The 24389-nt window shown below is 43.3% G+C and overlaps 1 protein-coding gene across 1 annotated transcript; it reads right to left on the reverse strand.

Annotated features, from left to right (window-relative positions):
• Positions 1-18652: 18652 nt before the first annotated feature.
• LOC146200051 (uncharacterized) lies at positions 18653-20576 on the reverse strand. The gene is made up of 3 exons (XM_084592855.1): positions 20468-20576; positions 20332-20372; positions 18653-18978 (listed from the first exon to the last, which is right to left on the reverse strand). Exons 1-3 carry the CDS (start codon positions 20491-20493, stop codon positions 18731-18733), a joined length of 315 nt encoding a protein of 104 aa, XP_084448981.1. The 5' UTR covers positions 20494-20576; the 3' UTR covers positions 18653-18730.
• Between the last annotated feature and the right edge of the window lie 3813 nt (positions 20577-24389).

Here is a 24389-nt window from a genome sequence, read left to right on the forward strand (position 1 = left end):
GTGCTGCTAGCATACAATCTCCGAAGAGTATTCAGCAACACTCCAGGCATATTCAAAGCTTCGAGGCACTCAAAGAGGGCTATATGTGGCACATTATCATCAGCCTTTTCAACGTCCAAGAAGCAACATAGCAGGGACCGCCCCTCTCTCTTTGCGATTTCCACGTACTGCGTCAGGACGAAGAGGCTGTTGTCGAGCCGGCTCCCGGGGCGAAACCTGCCCTCGAGCTCTATTAGGAGACTGTTTTCTTCTGCCCATCCACGTACCCACTTGTTCACTATCCGTGCACACAGGCGGTAGAGCACGCTCTTGGCAGTGATCGGGCGGTAGTCTTGCAGGTTATCTGCTGCACCTCCCCTCTTTAGGATAAGCACAACTCGACCGCGATGCCAGTCTTCTGAAATGCGGCCCCGTTGATGATGTCGGTCAGCAACACGGCAAGCTGATCCCTCGAGCCCACGCCAAAAGATTGAACTAAACGAGCTGGCGCGCCGTCCGGTCTTGTAGCTGTTCTATTGCTGATGCGAGCAATGGCCTGATCGACAGTGTGCGAGGAGACGGCCCAGTGTGGTCTTGTCTAGCCATGGGTGTGCTCTTGCGGGGCTACTCGTTGGTGGGAGACTCTCGGAGGCAGTACCTGCATTTGTGTCCGCTGAGGCGGGTATCTGGGCAAAGAACCGAGTGAGGTATGCCTTGACCTGGGTGACCAGCTGCCCTGGTTTGCCTATCCCTGAGCCGGACGGGTGGTGGTTGGAGTCTGTCCAGCGAGTTAATGCACTTTGAGAATGTTTGTGCGGTAGTCTGCCCTTAAACTTGTATGTTCTGCATGACACGGAGGTTGTGTGAAGCAAGTTTGGCCTTTACTAGCATCTGTACCTCATGTATGAGGTCGAGGTATTGTGCATGCTGCCATGTAGACCTCAACGTCCGCTTTTTTGAGAGCCCGGCGGTGTTCACGGTTCTCATCTTCTCGCCCCCGCCAAGCCGTCTCAACCTCCTTATCCCACCATGGATTCACTGGAGTTCGCGTGGACCGCCTCTCCTGAACCATGAGTCTGCGCATGAAAGTGTAGCGCCAAAACATATACGTCATATGTTGTGGCCGCACGCCGAAGATGGCTGTATTCAGTCTTCTGCCACTCCCTCAATGGCTTTACTCGGCAGGTAGGCGCCAGCTTTCTTTCTGCATAGGGGTGAGTGTCTCCACTACCGGTGTGGCTGAAGACAAGGCACAACCTATTATGGTCACTCCCAAGACTGTGCACCCCATTCTCGTCAACGTCCATCTTCTGCAAGATGGCACCAATCCCTTGGGACAGCAGGGCATACATATTGAGATTGCACTATCATGGGCATACCAGGTGACCTGACCACTGCAACGGGGGTTCATGTTAAACAAGGAGGCGCGAACTCTGCAGCCGGTTGAACCCATTGTTGGGAGAAGCCTTGGGGATCACCGAAGAGACCCTGGTATTCGGGTGTTCCAGGACGAGCTGGCGCTACTTTATGACTCCTGACAAGTCCACAAGGAAACGGAAATACCGCAAGTAGTCGAACGGCTCTGGGGGACTTAGGTCGGGCGATACAGTCTCATGGCCAGGAAGTCGAAAAGGATTTTAAATGAGCTAGATGGAAAGACAGTGAGCTGCGACTGTTAATCCTGGCCGCAAGCTTGCGGGCGTTAAACGTGACATTGTTGACGCCGACCAGAACTGCAAAAGAAAAACACAACATCGTGTTTCGGCTTCCATGTGGGAGCGTTGTTTACAGTAAATAACGAGAAGCGAGGGCACGAGGTGATGTATGTTTAAAAAAGTGGCGCAGGGAGCATCCGTAAATAGTTGTCAGATTGCTACAGCATGATATGCAGTGATCAAGCAATACCACTGGTGTCTATTTGTTTTGTTTTTGAGTTCATTTTTTATAATTTTTAGGCGCCTTTCAAATTACCAGTTTCGCCAATGTAAACACAATCGTATTGGTTACACAACATAAAGTAGTGTATATACAACATAAGCATAAAGCGCAGCGGTGGCGTAACGGTAGAACATCCGCCTCGCATGCAAGAGGACCGCGGCTCAAATCCCGGTGCCGCGCAATTCTCCACCGTATTAAAAAAAATCAGCGTGTCGATAGGAATTGCATAAACAGGTTTGGGGTGCACCGGATGCCGGTGAACACCTCCGGCAACGCACTCCCTCATCAGAACGGGAGTTGGCCACCCTGGTGCAGTAATTGGCCGCAACCTCTCATGATAAGCTCCACAAAATCCCGGCCCTCAGTCACCAGCGGCTGCGGAACAACTGACCACGGCGACGGTCAGACCTGTGACGCAGCAGGGGGCGCTAACAAAGCCTGGCTCCGCTGGACAGGCCGCCATTGGAAACTGACCCTGGCAACGTTTAATGCTAGAACCCTAGCTAGAGAAGCTAGTTTAGCAGTGCTGTTAGAGGAACTAGAGGGCATCAAATGGGATGTCATAGGGCTTAGTGACATTGGGAGGCCGAATGAGGCATATACTGTACTGAAGGATGGGCATGTACTGTGTTATCGAGGTTTAGCAGAGAGGCGACAACTAGGAGTAGGTTTCCTTGTCAATAAGTATATAGCGGGTAATATAGATGAATTCTATAGTATTAATGAGAGGGTTGCAGGCATCGTAATTAGGCTTAATAAGAGGTATAAACTGAAGGTTGTACAGGCGTATGCACCTACATGTAGTTATGATGACCAGGCAGTTGAAAGCTTCTACGAAGATGTAGAATCTGCAAAGCGAAAAGTAACGACGCAGTGTACTGTAGTAATTGGCGACTTCAATGCCAAGGTAGGGAAAAAGCAGGCAGGAGACCAGGCAGTAGGTGACTATGGCATTGGTCCTAGGAACAGCAGGGGGGAATTACTAGTGGAGTTTACAGTGCGCAATAACTTAAGAATCATGAATACCCTCTTCAGCAAAACGGAAACCGGAAATGGACATGGAAAAGTCCTAACGGGGAGACTAAACATGAAATTGACTTTATGTGTTCAACCCCCGCCATTGTGCAATGTGTAGAGGTAATCAGGAAAGTGCTATGCAGCGACCACAGAACGGCGAGGTCCCGAATTAGCCTAAATCTGAAGAAGTAACGCAACAGATTAGTAAGAAAGAAACCCATCAACCAATTAGCGCTGAGGGGGAGGGCAGAAGAATTCAGGATCTCGCTACAGAATAGATATTCAGCTCTAACCGAGGATGGCAACATTACCCTAGAAGCAATGAACAATAATTTCAGAAATATCATTACATAGTGTGCAGTAGAAGTAGGCGGTAGGATATATAGTTAGATAAGATACCGGTAAGCTGTCTAAAGAGACGGAAGATTTGATCAAGAAACGCCAGAGTATGAAAGCTTCCAATCCAACAGACCAGATCGAATTGGCCGAGATATCAAAGCTAATCAATAAGCCCAAGGTGGCTGATAAAAGGAAGTATAACATGGAGAAAATTGAGCATGCTGTAATGAACGGGGAAGCCTTAAAGCGCTAAAGATGAAATTGGACATAGGCAAAAACCTGATATATGCGATAAGGGACAAGGCGGGAAACGTCATCGCGAATGTGGACAAGATAGTCAAAGTAGCCGAGGAGTTCTATGCAGATCTGTACAGCAGCCAATGTAGTCAGGACCGTAACGAGATTGGCGGCAGGGAAAACCAGTCAGACGTTCCGCCAGTGACGAAGGACGAGGTCAAGAAATCATTAGAAACTATGAAAAGGGGGAAATCAGCTGGAGAGGATCAGAGAACTACAGATTTGCTAAAAGAGGGGGGAGGATATTGTGCTAGAAAAACTGGCCACCCTGTATACGCAGTGCCTGGTGTCATCGATGGTACCGGAACCATGGAAGAATGCAAACATTATCCTCATTCATAAGAAAGGGGACTCTAAGGACCTTAAAAATTACAGACCAATCAGCTTACTGCCTGTTACGTATAAGGTATTTGCTAAGGTAATCGCTAATAGAATCAGGACAACCTTAGACTGCAATCAAGCAAAGGGTCAATCAGGTTTTCGGAAATGGTCCTCTGCTATCGGTCATATCCATACCATCAATCAGGCGATAGAAAAATGCTCGGAATATAACCAGCCCTTATACATAGCATTCATTGATTACGAAAAAGCATTTGACTCAGTTGAAACATCGGCGGTGATGCAGGCTTGGCAAAATCAGGGGGTAGACGAGCCGTACGTGAAAGTGCTGGAAGATGTGTATAGTGGCTGCGCAGCAACCACAGTTCTGCATAAATAAAGCAACAAAATTCCCATAAAGAAAGGTGCTAGGCAAGGAAACACAATCTCCCCAGTACTATTCACAGCTTGCTTAGAGGAAGTATTCAGAGACTTGGAAGGGGAGCAGTTAGGGATAAGGGTAAATGGAGAACACCTCAGTAATTCGCGATTTGCTGGTGACATTGCCTTGCTAAGCAGCTCGGGGGATGAACTGCAAATAATGATTGATGACCTAGAAAGGAAACGTAGAAAGGTAGGCTTTAAAATCAATATGCAGTAGACTAAGGTAATGTTCAACAGCCTCGGGAAGAAACAGTGTTTACGTTAGGTAGCGAAGTACAGGAGGTAGTAGGCGATTATGTCTACTTAGGGCAGGTAGTAACCGCAGATCCGGACCATGAAAAGGAAATAACAAGAAGAATAAGATTGGGATGGAGTGCATTTGGCAAGCACTCGCAGATTATGACTAGCAGCATACCGGTATCGCTACAGAGGAAAGTATACAACAGTTGCATCTTACCTGTACTCACCTTTGGGGCTGAAATGTGGAGGCTAACCAAGAGAGTTCTACTTAAGTTGAGGACAACCCAGAGGGCTATGGAACGCAAAATGGGTAACAGTAAGAGAGAGGGAGCATGCAGAGTGGGTCAGAGAAATTACTCAAGTTACCGACATTCTAGTGGAAATTATGAAGAATAAATGGGCATGGGCAGGACATATAGTGCGAAAAGAAGATAACAGGTGGTCGCTTAGGGTAACAAACTGGATTCCAAGAGAAGGAAAGCGTAGCAGGGGGTGGCAGAAAGTTATGTGGGCGGATGAGGTTAAGATGTTCGCGGGGGTCAAGTGGATGAAGCTAGCACAGAACCGGGTTAAGTGGAGAAATTTGGGAGAGGCCTTCGCCCTTCAGTGGGGATAGTCAGGCTGATGATGAAAGTAGTGTTTACTGCGACCGTGTTTACTCTTGTGAGACTTGTAACATTCAAAGGCGCCTAAATGATCCTAACAATGACGCCAAAACAAAAACACTGGACTCCAGGGGTATTGCCGAGCTCTCCGTATCGAGACAGGACATTATGGACTGAAGCAAGGCACATGTTCTTGCTAGTGAAAGAAAAAATTTCTTCGCCTTCACCTGGAATCTTTGACCATACAAAAGAACAGTCAAACCTAAAACCGAAACTGTGACAATCTAACAACTGATTACGCCTGCTCTTTGTGCCCTCTTTTTAAACACACATAAGCTCTTGCCATTGCTTCTAGTTTTTTTACTGCGAACTAGGCTCGCGTATGACAGCCGAAACGTCATGTCTTTTTCTTTCTTTTGTGTTGTTATCCGGATTCAACAATGGCACGTTTAAAGGTCCAACCAGTAACTTGCGGGTGATAGGCATAAGACTCTTGGAGTCCCAGAGCAGCTGCAAGGCCACCTCGAAGTTGGCGAGGAACGCAGCGTTCCAATGGGCAGGGCAGGTCTCCAGAGTGTCTGCTGCCAGGAAGATAGCCGCCAGGTCCGCAATGGTGGAGTTTTCGAGAAAGCGAGCTCTGGTCTCCTGGACTTTGCCAAGGCGGGTGCCATAAAAGCAGCTACAGCTGCGAGAAAGGGGCAGCGCCAGTGGAAGGTTAGTTGTCTTTTCACAGCGGAATGAGGTCGACCATTTCATCAGTCCTGGTCTCCGCCGCATATGGTCCCTTTTCCAACTGAAGAGTTGGAGTGCTTGCGGCGAGCACCATTGGGCGAGAGGCGCACGAGTGACATATTTCCAAGGTGTAAGCTTAGCGGGAAAGACCTAAGCTATCCTTCAACCAGGTCTCCGAAGACATGGCGAGCTTGATCCTTACGGAAGTGGGGCTAAGCGATGAGGCGTTCCAGGAGAGAACGGCTGCTATGGGTAAGATCTAAGTGTCGAAATGACACGAAGGGCTATGTGTTGCAAAGGGCAGAGTGAAAAATTGGAGTCTCAGGCTGAGCATAGACGTTTTCTTTCAGCGGTGAGGAAGCCTTCATGGAGCTCCTACGCACGTCAAGGACGCTTCATTGGAATGCTTGGTATTATTTTTGTAACCCCTTCTTCTTTATCCGCTACTAATTTGTATAATAAACTGGGGTGCAGAATATCGGCTACATCGTGACAAAACTTACCTCGCGTAGGATGTTGTGCAAACCAATAGTTGGATACAACTTGTCTGAAGAAGCCACCACACATTATTTATCCGCAGCGTAAAGTAGTGCACGCCTAAACATCAATAAATATATATGCATCATACTTGTTTAAACTCAGGAACTTCGACCTCTCTGTCTTCATCGATAGAGTCAAAAGTTAAAACCTGTTATAGTTTACTGTTCACCAGAGTTATACAGATACTTGAAACCATGGCCCATAGTTAGCAAACTGTTTTTTAAGCCACCTTCCCTTATAGTTGTCGACCCTACAGAGTGCCGAATGCGCCTAGATAATGCAGTGGGTGCATATTCTTGTGGAGAATGGTGTGTGTGCCATCGTTGTGTGCATCAGCTTATGCCCGCTCATAACGCGGCGTGAATTATAAAATAATTTCGCTATAAAAAGTTGAAATTTCAGCCACAACCAAATGGGCGCAAAATCAAGCAAGCCCAGTTGAATCAATTATTGTTTTTCTTGTGTTGATAGTGTTTACACACCATCAATCTTTAAGTCTTGCTTTAAGATTGACAGTTTGTCTATTTTGTAACTCTTATTCGTGAATTCAGGCTCCATAACCAGACATTCATCAGAAGACTTCGCAAAGGAGCCTCATTCAGTTTCTCTTGGCGGCGTGTACAGAAAAAGCTTTCTACGTCTGTTACAATCAAGTTCTAGTTGCTGAAATTAATGCGCCGCTTTTTCACATTTTCTAGCTCAGGAAACGTTTCTGAACATACGGATGGCTGTAAGAGAAATACGTTCATTTAAATACTCGCCCCCTATATCGAAATACAGAAAAACTTTGGGGACACTTAGACGACAGCGTTTTTGTCAGCAGCCTGCGGGCCTCTCTTGCAGATCCCCGTTCATGTGCATATGCACTCATCAAATCCCTAACTTCCTAATTTGACTCTAAAATATTTTGCACATGCTCTTTGCCACACACGTGTCAGTCAAGTTACGTGATAATTATCAAATTATGTATGCACAAGGTATCTCGACACAGTCATATGCATGTTCATGATCTCCCCTCTCACCTGCTTACTACCCACCCTTTGCTAGAGTCGTGACCGTCATTTTACCATACCATCACCGTCATCGGATTTTAAATTATTAGAGAGACCAAAATTTGATCACGTGTTCTGTGTATAGAATGATCTGCCACACATGGCAAATCACAGGGCGCGAAAATGCAGTAAATAATTTTTAATGAACTTTTCTTTCCCGCAATTTGGGTTTTATTTGAATTTGCGCTATTTGTACGTGGTACTATTTTAGAAAGGTTTTATTTGTAGGAGAGCAAAATTCTTCAAGTGATTTTGCTTGAATTAATATTTATTATTAAATCATATATACAGCTGTAGCTGTATATATAAAGTCGAGCAAATGAGGGCTGGATTTGGATGCTGTAATGTTTTAAGAACACTGTTTCGTCTTTCGCTTAACAGGCAAAATATTTTGCTTAAAAATTATTGTCCAATTTGCCCGTACCTTGTCTAATATAATCATAGAGCTGGATTTGTGCACGAAAATAAATTTTTAATAAAGACCATGACGTGAACTTGCAGATAGCAACCACTTTTAATCATAATGCCACAGGCCCACTTGAGAAAGGGCGTCTAATGCTACAATGGGCTTTCAGGTTGATAATACGTTATTGCCGGCAAGAAGTTACCAAAATACATGATGCAATATGAATAGTTTGACGTCTTTCTGCACTACGAGTATTTATGGCATGTGTAAATTGGGGTTATTAATGTGAATTGGAGAATACCTTGATCAGATGTTTTTTCGCGCAGAAATGTTCTATGTACACCGTTTGCTTACCTTCCGCGAGTACTATGCATGTGGCTGCCATTTTAGCCCATGTGACGGCCCACGAGAGTCCAAAGGCATCACGGTACTCTGCCTAAGCGGATCACACTAGTCAAAAGCGGACCGCGGTGCCGTAAAGGGCCTCCGGATGGTTCTGCAGAATTTGGCTACCTCAGACCCTTGTATGCTGCCGAAGTAGTCTCGTTCTCGCGAAGCACAGTTCATTTCAGTTCAGTTCAGTCGTTCAGACGTGTCCGACTCTTCGTGACCCTATGGACCATGCCACGCCACGCTTTCCGGTCTCTCACTATCTTCCTAACATCACATAACTTCATCTGCAGTGCCCCGAGGATGCCATCTAACCATCGCGTTCGCTGCCTACCCCTTCTCTGGCGACCCTCAACCTTTCCCAACATCAAATCTTTCTCCAGCAACTCATCTCTTCTCATCAAAAGACCAAAGTAGCTGAGCTTTAACTTTAAAATATGACCCTCCAATGAGCAGTCAGGGTTTATGGTCGACAATATCGACTGATTTGATCTTCTGGCAGTCCAAGGAACTCTCAAGAGTCTTCGCCAGCACAACAATTCAAACGCGTCAATTCTTCGGCTGTCAGCCTTTTTCACAGTCCAACTCTCTCATCCATACATCACAACTGGAAAGACCATAGCCTGAGTTATACGGATCTTGGTTGGCAGACTAATGTCTCTGCTCTTTACTAGGCGGTCAAGGCTAACCATTGCTCTCTTTCCCAGAAGCAGGCGTCTCCTAATTTCATGGCTGCAGACTCCTTCCGAGGTGATCTTGCAGCCCGAGAACAGAAAATCTGTCACAGCTTCCACTTCTCGTCCATTGATGCTCTAGGACTTGATAGGGCAAGACGCCATGATCTTTGTCTTTTTAATGTTCAGTTTAGGCCCGAACTTCTCACTCTCTTCTTGTACGCGCATCAGAAGTCTGGATGGATCACTGCCTTTTCGTGGCGGAGGAGCTTGCGAAACTTGATGAAGTCGTGAGCTCTGCTGTGTAGGGCCACCCAAGATAGACAGGTCTCGGCAGAGAGTTCTGGCAAAATGTGATTCACTGGAGAAGGTAATGGCAACCCACTCCAGTATTTCCTGCCAAGAAAACCCTCGCGAAGCACACAGTATGTGTATTTGCAAAGCCTCTACCGGTGTCCTGTAAGTGATACAACTGCGATTTCAGATTCGCTTTGGGTGGGGTCCTTCATTTGCACAGACTCACCCGAGGATTTGCTGAACACCAACTTCAGGTAGCCCAGGGGGCGTCGCGCTGGGTTTAAATGGGCACTCCTGATTTTCACAGGCAACACTGGTCACCTGTAGGCCATGTTTATTGGCCCGCTACCTGTTCATTTGGTAACAATATCGAATATACACGGGTACCTAGATCCGCCCCTCTGGATTTCATGTAAGACCAGCGTGGAAACTTTTCATTCAGTTCACGCAGGCATGCCTAGGTGACCCCTTGTCTGACACGTATTGGAAGCTCATGGGTCATCTCATGTTGGTCTCTGCCAACGCCAAATTGCAAATCTCACTAATTCCCGACATTCAACCCACATTGGCAACCCGCTATCTGCCCTCTAGGGCCGACGGTAATAGCCTTTTGTGCTGCAGGGGAAAATAACTTCCTAGCTAGGTGGAACGTGAACCCATCCAATTGGTTTGCCTGTGTTAAGCATACCACTGTGACATATGTCAATTCAGGAAATCAAGTGCAGCGTCCTTGGATATTATTTTAAAAGTCAGGGAAAGATAAGGCATTGTGACAGGCTGTAAATCACATACTGGCTGCAATGGCCCTCGCTTACATTGTGTCGTCAAGTCATCCGAACAAAACTACAAGTGAGCGTCTTTGCATGCAATTCGTTTCTTTGGTTTTCCTTTAAAGATAAAGAAAAATTACACTGCTAGTCCCTGGATGACAGGAGACTTATGGCATTGATCACACTCGATTGCTAGGCCCGGTTAAATCATTATGATGGTCCGGTAAAGATAAGTCAGTATTCTAGTGCCAAAGAGGAACTTCGTGTTATAATGAACGCCGGAAATGATTCTTATTACAAGGTTAGTTTGCCAAAATTAATAAAAGCTACTCCCCTAAGTTTTGTAAGTCGGTTGTAGAAGTCTGTAACCGCTGAAATGTGCTTCTGTTTTTAACGACTACTTCAATTGAGGCCTTACGGGAGGCAGTTTGGTCACTCCGTTTTTGCTTGTGAAATGCATTCATCCATCGGCCTTTTTTCAGTGTCCACTGAATGTGCGCTCAATGCGATAATAAACTTAGAAGAAACCATGTTGTCTTGACGACATTCCTGCTCCATTTGTCCTTCATTACCGCTTTTGATGCAGTACAGTAATATTTTATTGCAGTTGCTAAAACCGGTCGCCTCCATTCCTCGTAGGAACTCTCCTATTGAAAACTGGTGATGTACAATTATTATCGAACTGCAGGTTGATTTCCTTAGCAGCGCATTTGTGCAAACTGGAGCACATTACTTCCCAGTCAGAAAAAACTACAGAAAACTTTCTGATGTTACGACAGAATGCCTGTGCGGTTTTTTACGGGAAACCTGTTGTGACAAAAGGACATTGTGTAATAACATCATAAAGTTCTGTAGTTACACAGAAAAGTACTACAGAAATACAGAAAAAGAAATATACAAGATAAACTTCAGAACTACAGAAACATTTGATGGTTACGACAGAATTTTTGAGACAGTTCTATAGTTTTTTTCGACTGGGCTTTAAAGGGACACTAAAGAGAGAAAGGAAGTGGGTTTGCATCGATAGAATGCCAGTTCCTGATTACAAAAAGACCACTCTTACTGAAAACAGAGCTGTTATAAGGCAGTAAAGAAGAATAACAGAAATACAGGTATCGCCACCACAGCCAAACGGCCGAGGCTCGCAACTACAAATCACGTGACGCGCTAGGGATCCCGGAGGCTGACAAATGCGAACTACGTTGCATGTTTGAATGCGGTAGTACGTTTTTTCTCAAACATAATAACACGCTTTTATCATACGTAAACGACGGCGAAAAGACAACGTAAACGTTGCAAGACAAGTACAAAAATATACTTGGAGGCGCCACAGGCGCCCACTTCAGTTTTGGTTTATGTTTCGGCTCAGGCATTTCGTGCGCACTCGGATAGTTTGTTTGAACCTGCAGCGCCTGAATTACGAGCTTGGAGCAGCAGATGCGCCTTGATGGTTCCCATTTGAGCATTCGGAGGCACGAGCGAGCGAAATCCGCTACCGCCGACAAGCTCCTTCGTTCACACTTCTGCGCCAACAAATCGCCGCCGTTGCCGCTTCGACTGCGACGTGACCGCTTGACTGCAGCTACGTACGCCACGAAAAGCATACATATGCTAAGTACCAAAGGAAAAACGCATTATCATTAAATTGTTCACTAAATCATGGCACATCTGACCAACATATACTGCGTCAACAAGACCTTCAACGTGCTATTTGCAGGCGTCGTAAACAAAAGGGGCATACCTGCCGCCCATACCAAGGAGAGCGTCGATATATTGCGCTCGTCGCCCGGCGAAAAAAAAAGGGCCTCGGGTAAAAACTAAAAACTAAAAATAACGAAGCACCAAAAATACAATACAAAAGGTTAAAAAAAATCGATTTGTAAAAAAAAAAGCGGTAAGATTTGAACTCGCTACTGCTTGGTCTGTAACGTTCGGCGCTAACCGGTCGGCTACGCCGCGCCACAAGGACCTAGGAAATATTTCTAGTTTATATGTCATCGCCCCATTTACAATAAAGTGTTTCTGCTGCTGGTCTAAAAATTGCAACTTCTTGATCATCGGCGCGTGCTGCCTGCTCTCACGTCTTGCAACTAATGTTCTGGATGCCTATGCGCACTATATTGTGCACTGGATCCATTTTAACCTGGAATTTCACAGCGCTGGCAAATGTAGTGGCGCCGGCACTTCGGTCATGTTCTGCTACCGTGGACGTAATTTTCGCTGAACACGGAGCTGTAGCACAAACCTTGAAGGAAAAAAGTGCGACGAAGCTTCAAAACTGACAAGCGCAGCAGCGAGGACACTATTTTGCTGGTAACTAAAACTTATTTTTATGTAAACATGTCAGGAAGCGTTGCGATGACCGAGGGCTCGGTTTGTTTATACACAGTGCAAGAAGGAGCGCAAAAGCTTGAGAAACATGTAAAGTATTGTGCATTACAAGCGCTCTATGTTTTTTTTTTCTTCCTTTATGGGCCCATCGCTCGGTAAATAACTCTTCATCGTTTTATTTATTTCGGCTGAGGCCGTCATTGCGAGTACGCTGTTGCCAAGTTGGCCCTTGAGGGATGCGACGCCGCGGGCCGCGCCGGCTCGCTAGCTATCACGGAGTCTCCGCTTACGTCATAGTGTGCGTCACTCAACTCCAACTACGTAGTTGGAGGCCACAGTTTGAATTCGACCGGCGGGAACAAGAAAAAACCTCATCTTCTTATCGCAATATTTCAGCAATTATTCGATTTTTTGCTGCCGGATATGCGGCGACAGTGTCACCAAATGTAGTTTATTAGATTTTCATACCATCTTTGGCTGTCTTTAGTGTCCCTTTAATTGTGGATTTTCTTGAGATTAATACCATACTAAGAGTTTTCCAGCATGGCTTTTGTCGTGGCTGCGGTCCACTAATGCAACAAAGATTGCGTCCATATCATCAGCAGTTTCCTCGATATAGGCTAGCTGATTGATGTTATCATTAAAGATTTTGCAAGAGCCTTCGATCTAGCTTCGCACCCTAAAGGAATGCTCAAGCTATTCTCTATACTATAAACCCGCCCCTAAAACACTGGACATCTGAATTGTTTCTTCAGTACTCTCAGTACGTGCAATTCAACTCTGCCAACTCAGCTGTTACTGTCTCATTTGGTGAACCTCAAGCATCTGTCTTGGGTCCCCTTCTCTTCCTTTGATAGGTTAGTGACCTGGCATTTGCCTTTCAGTAAAGTTACGTTTTCATGCTGAAGACATCGTACTATATCGTACCATTAAATCCCCGGTTGTTGGTGTTAGAATTGAAAGTTCATTCGCTGATTACAGCAACTCGTTCAATACAGGTCAAATTATTACCTTTTCTAAGACTGTCCGTGTGTCATTTTCACGAACTCTATTCCCTTCCCTCTTCATGTATTCAAATAATACGGTAAAGTTGCACGGAGTGCGAATACACGTATCTCGGTCTTGAGCTAACGCACATGTCTTGGTCAAACCCCATGGAGGTACCTGTATAAGGACCTTAAATACTACGAACCAACATAAACCTTGCCACTTCAAGGGAATGAGCTCCCGACAAGTAAATCTCCACTTCGCTACATCCCAGAATATGCTTATATTGTTTGGAATACGAATGAGCAATGCGCCTTTACAAACTAGGATCTCTACATAACAAGGTTGTGTGTTGTGGTTAGAGGAGAACCGAAATAGATTTATTACCTGCTTTTGTTCCTCAGCTGGGCCTCAGTGCACTTTATGCTAGTCACCATCTTGAATATCTGAAATTCATGCACATTTTAGTCAATTCTGTAAGCTTTTCTTCGCTACATAACTATCTCGCATTTTCCAAACCTTCATTACAAGGAGCCACAATGTCCTGAACACATCCAGTCTTTTCACGAGCACTAACGTTTTGACTCAGTTTATTCCTCATACCAGTCAAGCTTGCAATTCTTTACCAGGCAACAATAGGTCATTATCATTATATAAACTCTTAGCAGCGTAATAATAATGTTTTATATTTACGTTATGTTTTTCTTTGTTTTCTGCTCTACTAAACTCCTGCAGAAGCGTTGCTGAAGCTGGAGTATGTAAAAATAAATAAATAAGTGCATTTGTTGAATTTCTCATATTACTGCCTTAGGGAAGAAAGAATGCGCTAAATATTTAAAATTTATTGTATTTATTTCGTATTATTTTGTCCCAATGCCTAAAATATAGAATGAATACACAATAGATATACTACGCGTAAAACACTGTATGCTTTTTCAAATATGTTAAATTATATTTTTTGCCCACACAGTATATTTCTAACATGTTTAAAATGTACTTTATAACGTACAGCTTCCTATACAGCGATGAAAAATGTTGAAATGATAGTCAGATAATGTACTTTCATAGTATTGTTATTGTACCCATAACCTTTTTATTTCATGCTGGCAGAAAGTATACAGATAATTTGCCTGAGATGTATGCTTTTAATAGTATGCTTTGAATGTGTTGAAAATGCACCCGAAATAGGATACACTTAAAACAAATTATACAATAAACGCAATGGGAATAGGCTAATAAAAGCTGTAAGAAAATAGAGAAAAAAGCGCGAGACATTTTCAGAGATGTTTAAGAAGACAAGAAAAAGGCTGTTATTCACTACTCTTCAAAAACGACCTTTGTCTCTGTTTTCATACCCATTACCATCGAGCTTTCAAACTTTTTGAGAGGGTTCAGATTGCGTGCATTTTCAGGGGAAAGTATATCTTTAGCCTTAGCCCCGGTCTGTGTGCGTGCATTGTGTCAACTTAATGGCATATCACGGTACCAATAGGCATAAAGTAGCAATAATCGTCGTCCCTAGCGGATGTCAATATGGCGCTATTTATGAGAATTATGTATCAAATATTTATTCCTCAACCATTCTTTACTCCGTGTTCCGAGTGCTGCTACGCGATAACTTATTTAAAGTTGCGTCCATCTGATAGTTAAGTCAATCCAGGGATGGGCAAGATACTTCAAAAAAGTATCTTCGATACGACACTCGATACCGTGAAAAATTGTATTTTCGATGCCGATACAAGATAAAGAATCGAAATCGAGTTTCCATGCAGATACTCGGTACTGTATCGTCGATACTTTGATACATCGCTGATATCTCAACATAATGAAGGGGGCAATACAATTAGCGACACCAGGAAATTTAGCCGTTCCACTGGAATCTTTATAGTATTTCTATAGCGTAGCTTTCCTGAAAGGGCTTAAACGATCGAATACACAGCACGGAGTTATCGAAGCTCGTGTACTTGGGCAGCTGTTTTTGTCAAACCCTCACAATAAATTTAGGCCACAGTTGTAATAAGGCTATTGCTTCCACCAGCCACATAGCGAAATATTTCTTTAAACTAATGCTGTTCATGCGAACCGAAATGTGAGCGATTGGCTTTGCATAAAAATACGGTACATCTGACTTTTTTTCTTCTGTTTATTCTGTTGCTTTTAATTTCATACTACACGTTACTTACCCAGTTACCCCTGCTTAAATGTATATGTGATAAGAGGTGCAACCTGCGTGCGTTCGGAGAACTGAGTAGTTGTCTTGCCATTAGTGCGATAACAAACTGTTGAAGCTCTGCAGACTGTTTAGAAGTTCGAATGAAAACAAGAAACTTAAAATGGCTGAATGTTATTTAGTCCGGGAAGAGTTCGATGTGGGCGCGCTAAAAGCGACGCATATGCGAAAAGCCTTTCTACATACATACACGAATACATTGCAATGCTGTATTAGATGAAGATGCCTTTTATCAGCGTGTAAGAGTGAACCATAGCCGCGTTGACTCAAGCATCCTGGAGGTAGTTAGGAAACTCGAGGTTCACTAGTGCTGCTGGAGAACTACGGCTGGTTGTATGTAAAAGATAGAAATTATTTTTATCAGAAAATAACTAATGCGATGTCAATCAATTCACACATTTCAGAGTTTTTTTTTTAAATAGAAATATCTTTATATGTTTTATTTAAGAATTGCTCACATGTTTTTTGCAAGTAATAAAAATGTTTGAGAACCTGGAATTGGTTATTCGAACTGTGTTGGAAAATGACATTCATAGCTTTATGTCGTGCATTTAAAAAAATTCCATGTAAATTTTTTTCAAAAGAAGTCTAGTGGAAGCCTCTTCCCTGTCAAGTTACAAAGAATGGATTTGTTTTCAGTCAAACGCAGTACCTGCAAGAACAGCGCTTAGCCGAATGAATCTTGGGGGACTGCGTCCACTTGTCGAAACGTTGGCTCGAACTGCGAACTGAAGCGTACCCCCTTTACCTTTGTCCAGTGCTCCTTCATACCGTGTAAACCATCTTCTTCCTCTAGTTCTACCAATATATTCAGCGAGTTTGGGATATTGCCGAAATAAACCCTTAAGATTACCTTTAGGGCAGGTGTTTGCCTCAGCGCTGAAACAGTGTCTCTGCACTTGTCCTCAGACATAGCACGCGGGCATATCATTAAGTTATATAAAAGCTGTAAAAATGAGAAATTGAAACCAGATAAAAAGAAACCAAATTCAGCGATATTGTGCGATGAGATGGCGCCTATGTCTATGAGCTGACAGATGCACTTGGGTGCATTAAACACGTGTACTGATGGCTGCTAAGCGTTAGCAACGAAAGGAAAGGATCACTGATCATCGAACAATCTTCAGGTTGAATGAGCGAAATAAGTGACACTAACGCAAGGGTATTATCAATGTGTCATGTCGTCAGTTCTGAAGCGTCTATAGCATCAATTGATGCAGCAATGCTGCCATCGAGGTGTGCCTTCAGTATGGTGTTTCGTGAGGTAATTCTCGTTATCTATAGTCGGCAGCTTCGGAAGGTAGGAATACTTTTTTTATATCTGAAGAGAACATCTGGGTAACATGGGGCCCGTTGTATGGTAGATAAGGTGTTTAAGCCGTGAGTTTCGCTTATCTGTTCTTGATTTTGTTGTCCTCATTGCTCTTGATGAAGGTAAAAAAGAACCTTTGCACCGTCTCATGTTATTCTGTATTCTTTAGCGCACTGCAGGGTTGTAATGTACATAGGACCAACCAGCCCTATGGAAATATTTGCTGCACTTTCTCCTTTCCTACCATTAAAAACGGTACTATGATTTGGCGAGGGGGGCCACACCGACTAAAGATATGTATTGTATTTATTTCGTAATATTTTGTCCCAATGCCTAAAAGGTAGAATGAATACACAATAAATATACTACGCGTAAAACACTGTATGCTTTCAAATATGTTAAATTATATTTTTTTGCCCGCACAGTATATTTCTAACACGTTGAAAATGTACTGTATAAAGTACGGCTTATTATACAGCGATCAAAAATGTTCAAATGATAGACAGATAATGTGTATTTTTACCATTTTACCATTTTACATTTTTACCATTTTTACCGGACACCCACCGGTTAAAAGGGGTGCAAGCGTCCCCCGGCCTGACGCTCGGCTTTTCCAGGGGTGTGCGTTTGGGAGAAGCTCCGTAAACCCCGCGGCGCGCCCCTCCTCCGCAGTGGGCCCAAACCCAGTTTCGAACCTCACAGCCTGCAAAGGTGGTTCTGTTTGTCTTGCAAAGGTACTTCCTTTGAGCCTCACCTGAAGTGCTCCCTTAGAGCCTCAGCTGCAGCAGTCCTAAAAAAAGAAAGGGCCACATAATGGGCTGTTGCCGCGCAAGGCGGATTTATTGTTGTCCGATGGCGGAACGAATCACTGCCACACCGGCGCAACTATTTGGGCAGAGACCCTTTTTCCCAAGCATTTCACTACAGAAGAGCCGAGCCAGGCCGGAGGAAAGCTTGTACCCATTTAAAAACCGGTGGGTAACCGGCGGCACCAGGGATCGAACCCGGTACCTCTCGAATGCGAGGCGGATGCTCTACCACAAGGCCACCGCTTCTTTTCTTTTTCTTTATTGCATGAATTGGTACAAATACATCAGTAAAAGATCGTGATTGCGATGCCCCTTGGCTGACAACCGTGTCTAATGGACTTTCATTACCACAAGTTCGCCCATCAGACTCAAGACCTCCTCCGCAGCGTCTTGATGCTTCAAAATTTTTTTTAGTTTATACACTTGTTCAACAAAATAATCACATATAGATCGTGCATCGACCTCCCAGTGTCTATAAGCCATCCTACTCCTCCAAATACTGTGAAGGCCCTGTAGCATGATGAAGTCGGTCAAAGCAGTCAACAGTCAACGCGGCTATCGTTCACTCTTACACGCTGATAAAAGGCATCTTCATCTACAACAGCATTGCAATGTGTTCGTGTGTGTATGTAGAGAGGCTTTTCGCATTTGCCTCGCTTTAAGCGCGCCCACATTGGACTCTTTCCGGACTAAATAACATTCAGCCATTTTATGTTTCTTGTTTTCATTCGAACTTCTAAACAGTCTGCAGAGCTTCAGCAGTTTGTTTTCAATGTGTTAGAAATATACTGTGTGGGCAAAAAATATAATTTAACATATTTGAAAAAGCAAACAGTGTTTTACGCGCGTAGTATATTTATTGTGTATAACCAACAAATGTTATAATGTGAGCATGCTTGGCACTGCGGAATTAAGTGCTTATAATAATAAAAAATAAAAGCAGTATACACTTAAATATGTTCCATTTTATTCGTGACAAAATTGTCCAAGAGGAACCATTGTCGCTGATATGGCTACATTCGCTTAGCCAACCTTGTTGAGCAGCTTCTGCACTCCGAAGGAGGTGGCCCCTGTGATAATGCCACGGATTATAACAGGCAAGAAGTATGCAGCATCCTGGTCGTTGAAATCCATTTCACTAGATGTCAGAGCACTCAAGCCCTCCATAACTTCCTCCTGCTCTTCCTTGCTCAAGGCTGTGTCACCTTGAAGGAGGCGGCCGACACTCTCGAGGCTTTTTCCAGCCTTCAACATCACTGCTGCTTCATCCGCTGCGAGAAAAAACATATTGCACGAAATTCATTCAATTCAGATTTTATTTTGTATTGGAGCATTAAATCCTTATTACAAGAAACAGGTGCAGCGCAAAATGTTCGTCTCATATATAATTAAGAAAAATAGGTGCTTAGCTTCAGGACGCGAAGTGATTCTGGGGTGTAATTAAATTAGTGTTGTTGAATATTTCCTTTATTCACATGTGCTTGAAAATTTGTGATGGTTTTTGTTATAGAATATGCTTAATACTTACGCTTGTCAAAAGATATTACAAAGTACAAAAGAAATAGATCAATAGAAATCCAGCTTGGCGGCTATGGGTAAGTGACCCTATATATATACTGTGCAAACTTCGCGCTATACTCGTAAATGAAACGCTTTTTCTCTTGTTCCCTGATACAGAGTAATATATGTTAGTAAAGCATAGAGACTGCAATAATCATAACATTTTATATTGACACATAGGTTCTATGCTAGATCGCAGCCTTGGAGTTCCCGCAAATTTTATCAATATACACACGCATTTAATAGGAACAGCGGACACCAGCGGATGGTCATCAAGTTCAATTTGTGTGAAAAATTAAATATTGTCTTTTTTGCCACCAAAAACATATTCATGCATTATTTTTTTTGCACGGATAATCCGTACTAACACACAAGAGTGCTTTTCTTTCTAGCAAACATAAAAATGATGACACAGTGGAATTTCATAGTAGCAAACAAAGCATTAGTGACAGCTTCCTTTTAAACACAGGCGGAAAATTCATGCAATTCAAAGTAACAGTATTCCTAGCAGCCGAAGTATTTTCCTGACGTCATTAAGAAAAAGCAGCCACGTCACTCTTCTACCTGCAGTACATAAATGTAAAGACGAAATACCTCATGCAACATTGAAATGCATGTGATGAGCGGTAGTGAAAACCGAAGTTTACCATGTTTAGAGCATTTTTATTCAATACTGGTATACATAACAAGGAGTCTTTAATTTTTGTGGGGAAAAGAACAAATATCTTTTTGTTTCTATCGGGAAGTAGGTTTCACTTTTATTATGAAGAATTACAGAAGTCACAAGAATAATTCGATTGGTACAACGTAAAACCTCAGTGTTGTTTGACGGGTTGTCGATCAAGATAAGTGCCTTTTGAAACAGCCCAATTTTTTTCGTGGTAGATATGTTATCTAGGCTGCTCGTCGGCGTTGCAGTAGAGTACAAGATTGAATGAGCCTGAGATATAGGTAAATTAAAAACTTTGGCAACAGAGTACCACAGTAAATTTGTCTCTGCTAGAAAAAAGATTAGCGAAAATAAAACTAAGTTGACTCAATATTCGCTATACCAAATTTCTTACCTTTCGATAGAACTGGCTTTTGCATGCGCACTTGTGGGGCTCTGTATAAGGATGAAAAAAAAAAAGGTGCCATTCATTCCTTTGAAATTTTTTTTGCTCGACAACATGCCTCAGTTTTCATAAGTACTATACTCACATTGAAGCTCCATCTTCAGGACGCATGAAAAAAACGTAGAAAGAAAAACCTCATGAGAAATCCTACCTAGAAATGTCAAAATCTCTTGAATACAACGTGCCTATTTTATTCTCGAAGGAGTGGCGACTACGAATTATAAACTTTGCTTTTGCCGCAGACCGTGCCGCAAACCTGTTCTTTAATTAACACAGTACTCTTAAATTTAATGAGAGAGCTTACCTTGTTAGCATAGCTACTTTTTTCTGCCCTATTTTCCTCTGCAATGCGTTGAAAATGTTAGGGCTCTATCATTTGAATATGCATGTACACTTGCAGATCAATCTGGAACTCCGTTAACTTTATATTAGAAGATCACCTGTTTTGTATATTTTACCCTCTTCTAACTTCGCATTTATAAAACTAATTGGCGCTACTTCATACCATTTTATCTACAGATTTGTTTATCCGAACGAGGGGGCCTCCATTGAAATTTGTGCAACAAAGAAAACGAAGAAAAAAATTGTTCATTCATGCACTTACTTTCTTTAACTAAAAAACTGCACTTTGATAAATATAAAGGACAAGATTCATAAAAAAGACTTGCTCGTCGTATCGGTCTGTTGCTTGTGGTAGGGTCCTATTTGGCTTGTAATGTGACCATGTCATATATATATATATATATATATATATATATATATATATATATATATATATATATATATTCTCCATTGCAAAAGCCAGCTTTCACTAATTTTTTTTAGACTGGTTGTTAACAGATGCTTTCGGGATTCTTAAGCCAACATGACAATATTTTGGAGTTGGATATAATCTTTCATTACTCACAAGCAACGACGAGAAGGGAGAGGAAAATGAGCCACAGGCAGGTCTTCATGATGAAGCTAAGCTGTTGGGAGGGAAAAAGCAAGATGTGGAGGTAGAACTGTTAGTACCGAATTTTACGTGCCTCTAGTCACAGTTCGTGACGCTCATGAAACGTTAGGAAATATGATTAATATTACCATTTACCATATCATTGCCGGAAATTCAGTAGAGTAAAAGAGCCTTCTTCCCGCCCTATGCTCTGAGTATTATGTGATGCAATCGACTTTTTTTCTGCGGAGATAACAGGTGTCCAAGGTTTGTTTTCCCGTTTACTTTGGCAAAAACTTTAATAAGCAGCCTTCCAACGCGGAATACATGATACGTTTTGTGGAATGTAGGGTTACAGTTTTTTTCTCTGTCGAAGGATTTTTCCAATATCTGGTGCTGATTAGGCGGCCAGCCTTATAACCCTAAGATGGAGAGTACAGCGAGTTCTTTTAAACAATTACAGGGAGATGGAAACTATTTTACCTGTTGTTCCGTTCAAACTTTATTTAAATGTGTTTTTATTTATTTTCCCCCAAGCTGTATTCGCGAAAAGGATTGAGAACATAAGCTCCGCATTTAAAGGTATGACGCGATATCATAGCTTACCCAAACGCACATAAATCCCCACTAAGATATATTAACGTGCATGGGTGGCCGACGGGCAACGTGATTGCAGTCGTCCTGGCAGGCTGATTCTGATATCACCGTGCCATATGAGAGGAGAGGGCCGAGTGGCAGCTCCTGCCAAACGACATTTGAGGTAATCCTATGTCCAATTAGAGCTCACCGATGTCAGCTGCCAGCTGCCACATCTAAGCGGCGTGCTCGTGATCTAGCGTGGCTCTGGGCGCCAACGCCAGATATTCGTTTAACGGGGCCGTGATCACTATCCTGTTACTATACAAATTCCAGTACTCTGATCATCTTGGTTCATTAGCAAAATTTATTCTTCCTTCAACGCACAACTGATTACATGTGCACATTCCTTATATTTTTGCACCATATATATCATTAGATATGTGGTTGACCGAGAACTTTAAGGCATGGTTTTCTTTAGGCTGGCATGTCGATTAAAATTAAATTGCGGGCCCTTTTAAAACTTCTAAAACCTTTCATCTATTTATAATTACTGTACTAGGTTTATAATTATTGACTGAAAACCTTCATGTGAAATTATGCGAATGGACACCGATCAGTAAAGAAAGGGACATCGAAATCTTCAATACGGTTTCAAGGACACGAAGAAATACGGCCATTGCAAAAGAACAGTGCAGCAGAAACGGGGCTGATTGAAAATGTAAGATTGACCAACGTTGTTTGGCGTAGCGTTTTTTCCGCAAAAGGCGTGCAGGACATAAGTATGATTAACAAAATTGTGAAACCTGCTACTCACCTGGGTTCCTCGGAGCAACCTCTGTCCCGGCTTACCGCTTCAGACCTTTTTATACACAGTATTAGAGTAGGCGTGTTTGCTGTCATCATGCGATAGTCGATGGTACTGCAATTAATCTTCGCATAATGGCATGACTGAAGGAGGAGGAGGAAGATGAGGAGGAAAGGCAGGGAAGGCGTAACTGAAGGCATTTTTTTTTAAACGCCACTGATAATACAGGACATTATCTCCGGTGCTTAATGAACAATAGAGATCCGGTATTACGTTTGCACGCAGCAGAAGTGGGGGGTGCCGGGTAGGATTCAGAGCAATTTTAACAGCACAGAAATAGAAGACAGAAAGGAGTCAGAACCTGAACATCAAAGTAAACATGTCGTTGTGTGCTGGTCGCTCGGAATCACTGAACGATAACAAAGTGCGCTTCTTCGAGCCAGCGGTGCGTACCCGAAAAACTTTAACAAAAAAATCACATCGAAATTCTTAGCTGCATTGCCAATGTCATCCAGGCGTTTAAAACTACTATCCGAAAAACTTTTCTTATGACTTTTGTATGAGCAGCTGTAACTTACTTTTAACACTAGCACTATTTGATTGTTTAATCAATTGATTCTATGCGGCATCTGGTCAATAACATAGTTATATTTTTATCGTAGAAATGTACGGAAGCCCCACCGGGATGGTGCAGTGGTTAAACGCCGGGCTACTGCTCTGGAGTTCCCGGGTTCGAACCCGACCACGGTGGCTGCGTTTCGATGGAGGCGAAACGAAGTGGAGTCCGTGTGCTGTGCGATGTCAGCGCACGGTAAAGATCCCCAGGTGGTCGAACTTACTCTGTAGTCCTCCACATGCGGCCCCCCTTTCTCTTTTTCCACTTTCACTCCCACCTTCCTCCCTTTCCTTACGTCGCCTTTCAGGTGTCCGCGGAATAAGTGTGACAAATACTGCATTTCGATGGAGGCGAAACGAACAGTCGTTCGAGTGCTGTGTGATTCAGCGTTGTTGTTGTGGCTGTAGGAAGAAGGCAAAGTAAATGCACGGGCCTGCTACTGGCTCTGTAGCTGAGCCACCTCCGCTGCCTCGTGCAGACAGAAGAGAAGATAGAGAAGAAAGAAAAGGAAGAGGGAAAGAAAGACGCTCGTCGCAACAACAACCGTCGTCCACCAACGAAGCGGTGGCGGGTGCAATGCCGCTAGCGGCGGTGACCTACCTACCCCAGCCCCACCTGGGGAGTCTATGTTAAAGATCCCCAGGTGGTTGAATTTACTTCGTAGCCCTCCACTACGACTCCTCTTTCTCTCTTTAAACTTTCACTAGCACCTTCCTCCCTTCCCTTACGGCACGGTTGAGGTGTCCACAAAGAACAAATCAATCAATCAGATACTGCGCCTTTCCCTTCCTGTGAACCAGTGACATGAATGTACAGAAACTGTGATTACGTAAAATCAGAGAGCATACCTTTATTACCTCGCTTTTTCCAGAGAATAAGTAAAACGTTCTTCACTCTACATTTGGCATCGTGAGTTTTCTTCCAAACTCTTTCGAAAGTTAGAGCAAGGGTTAGGTTTGCTTTCGGTGCATTTACAGTACTCACAAGTGCTCTCTATGCATCACGCTACACTCGCACAAGTGGTTCCGTAAGAATTCAGATTTTAGCAGCCACATAATATGAAATGAATATTG

This window comes from Amblyomma maculatum, chromosome 2, assembly GCF_055883805.1.
Source record: "Amblyomma maculatum isolate TAMU_Amacu chromosome 2, ASM5588380v1, whole genome shotgun sequence".
NCBI classification, from domain to species: Eukaryota; Metazoa; Arthropoda; class Arachnida; order Ixodida; family Ixodidae; genus Amblyomma; species Amblyomma maculatum.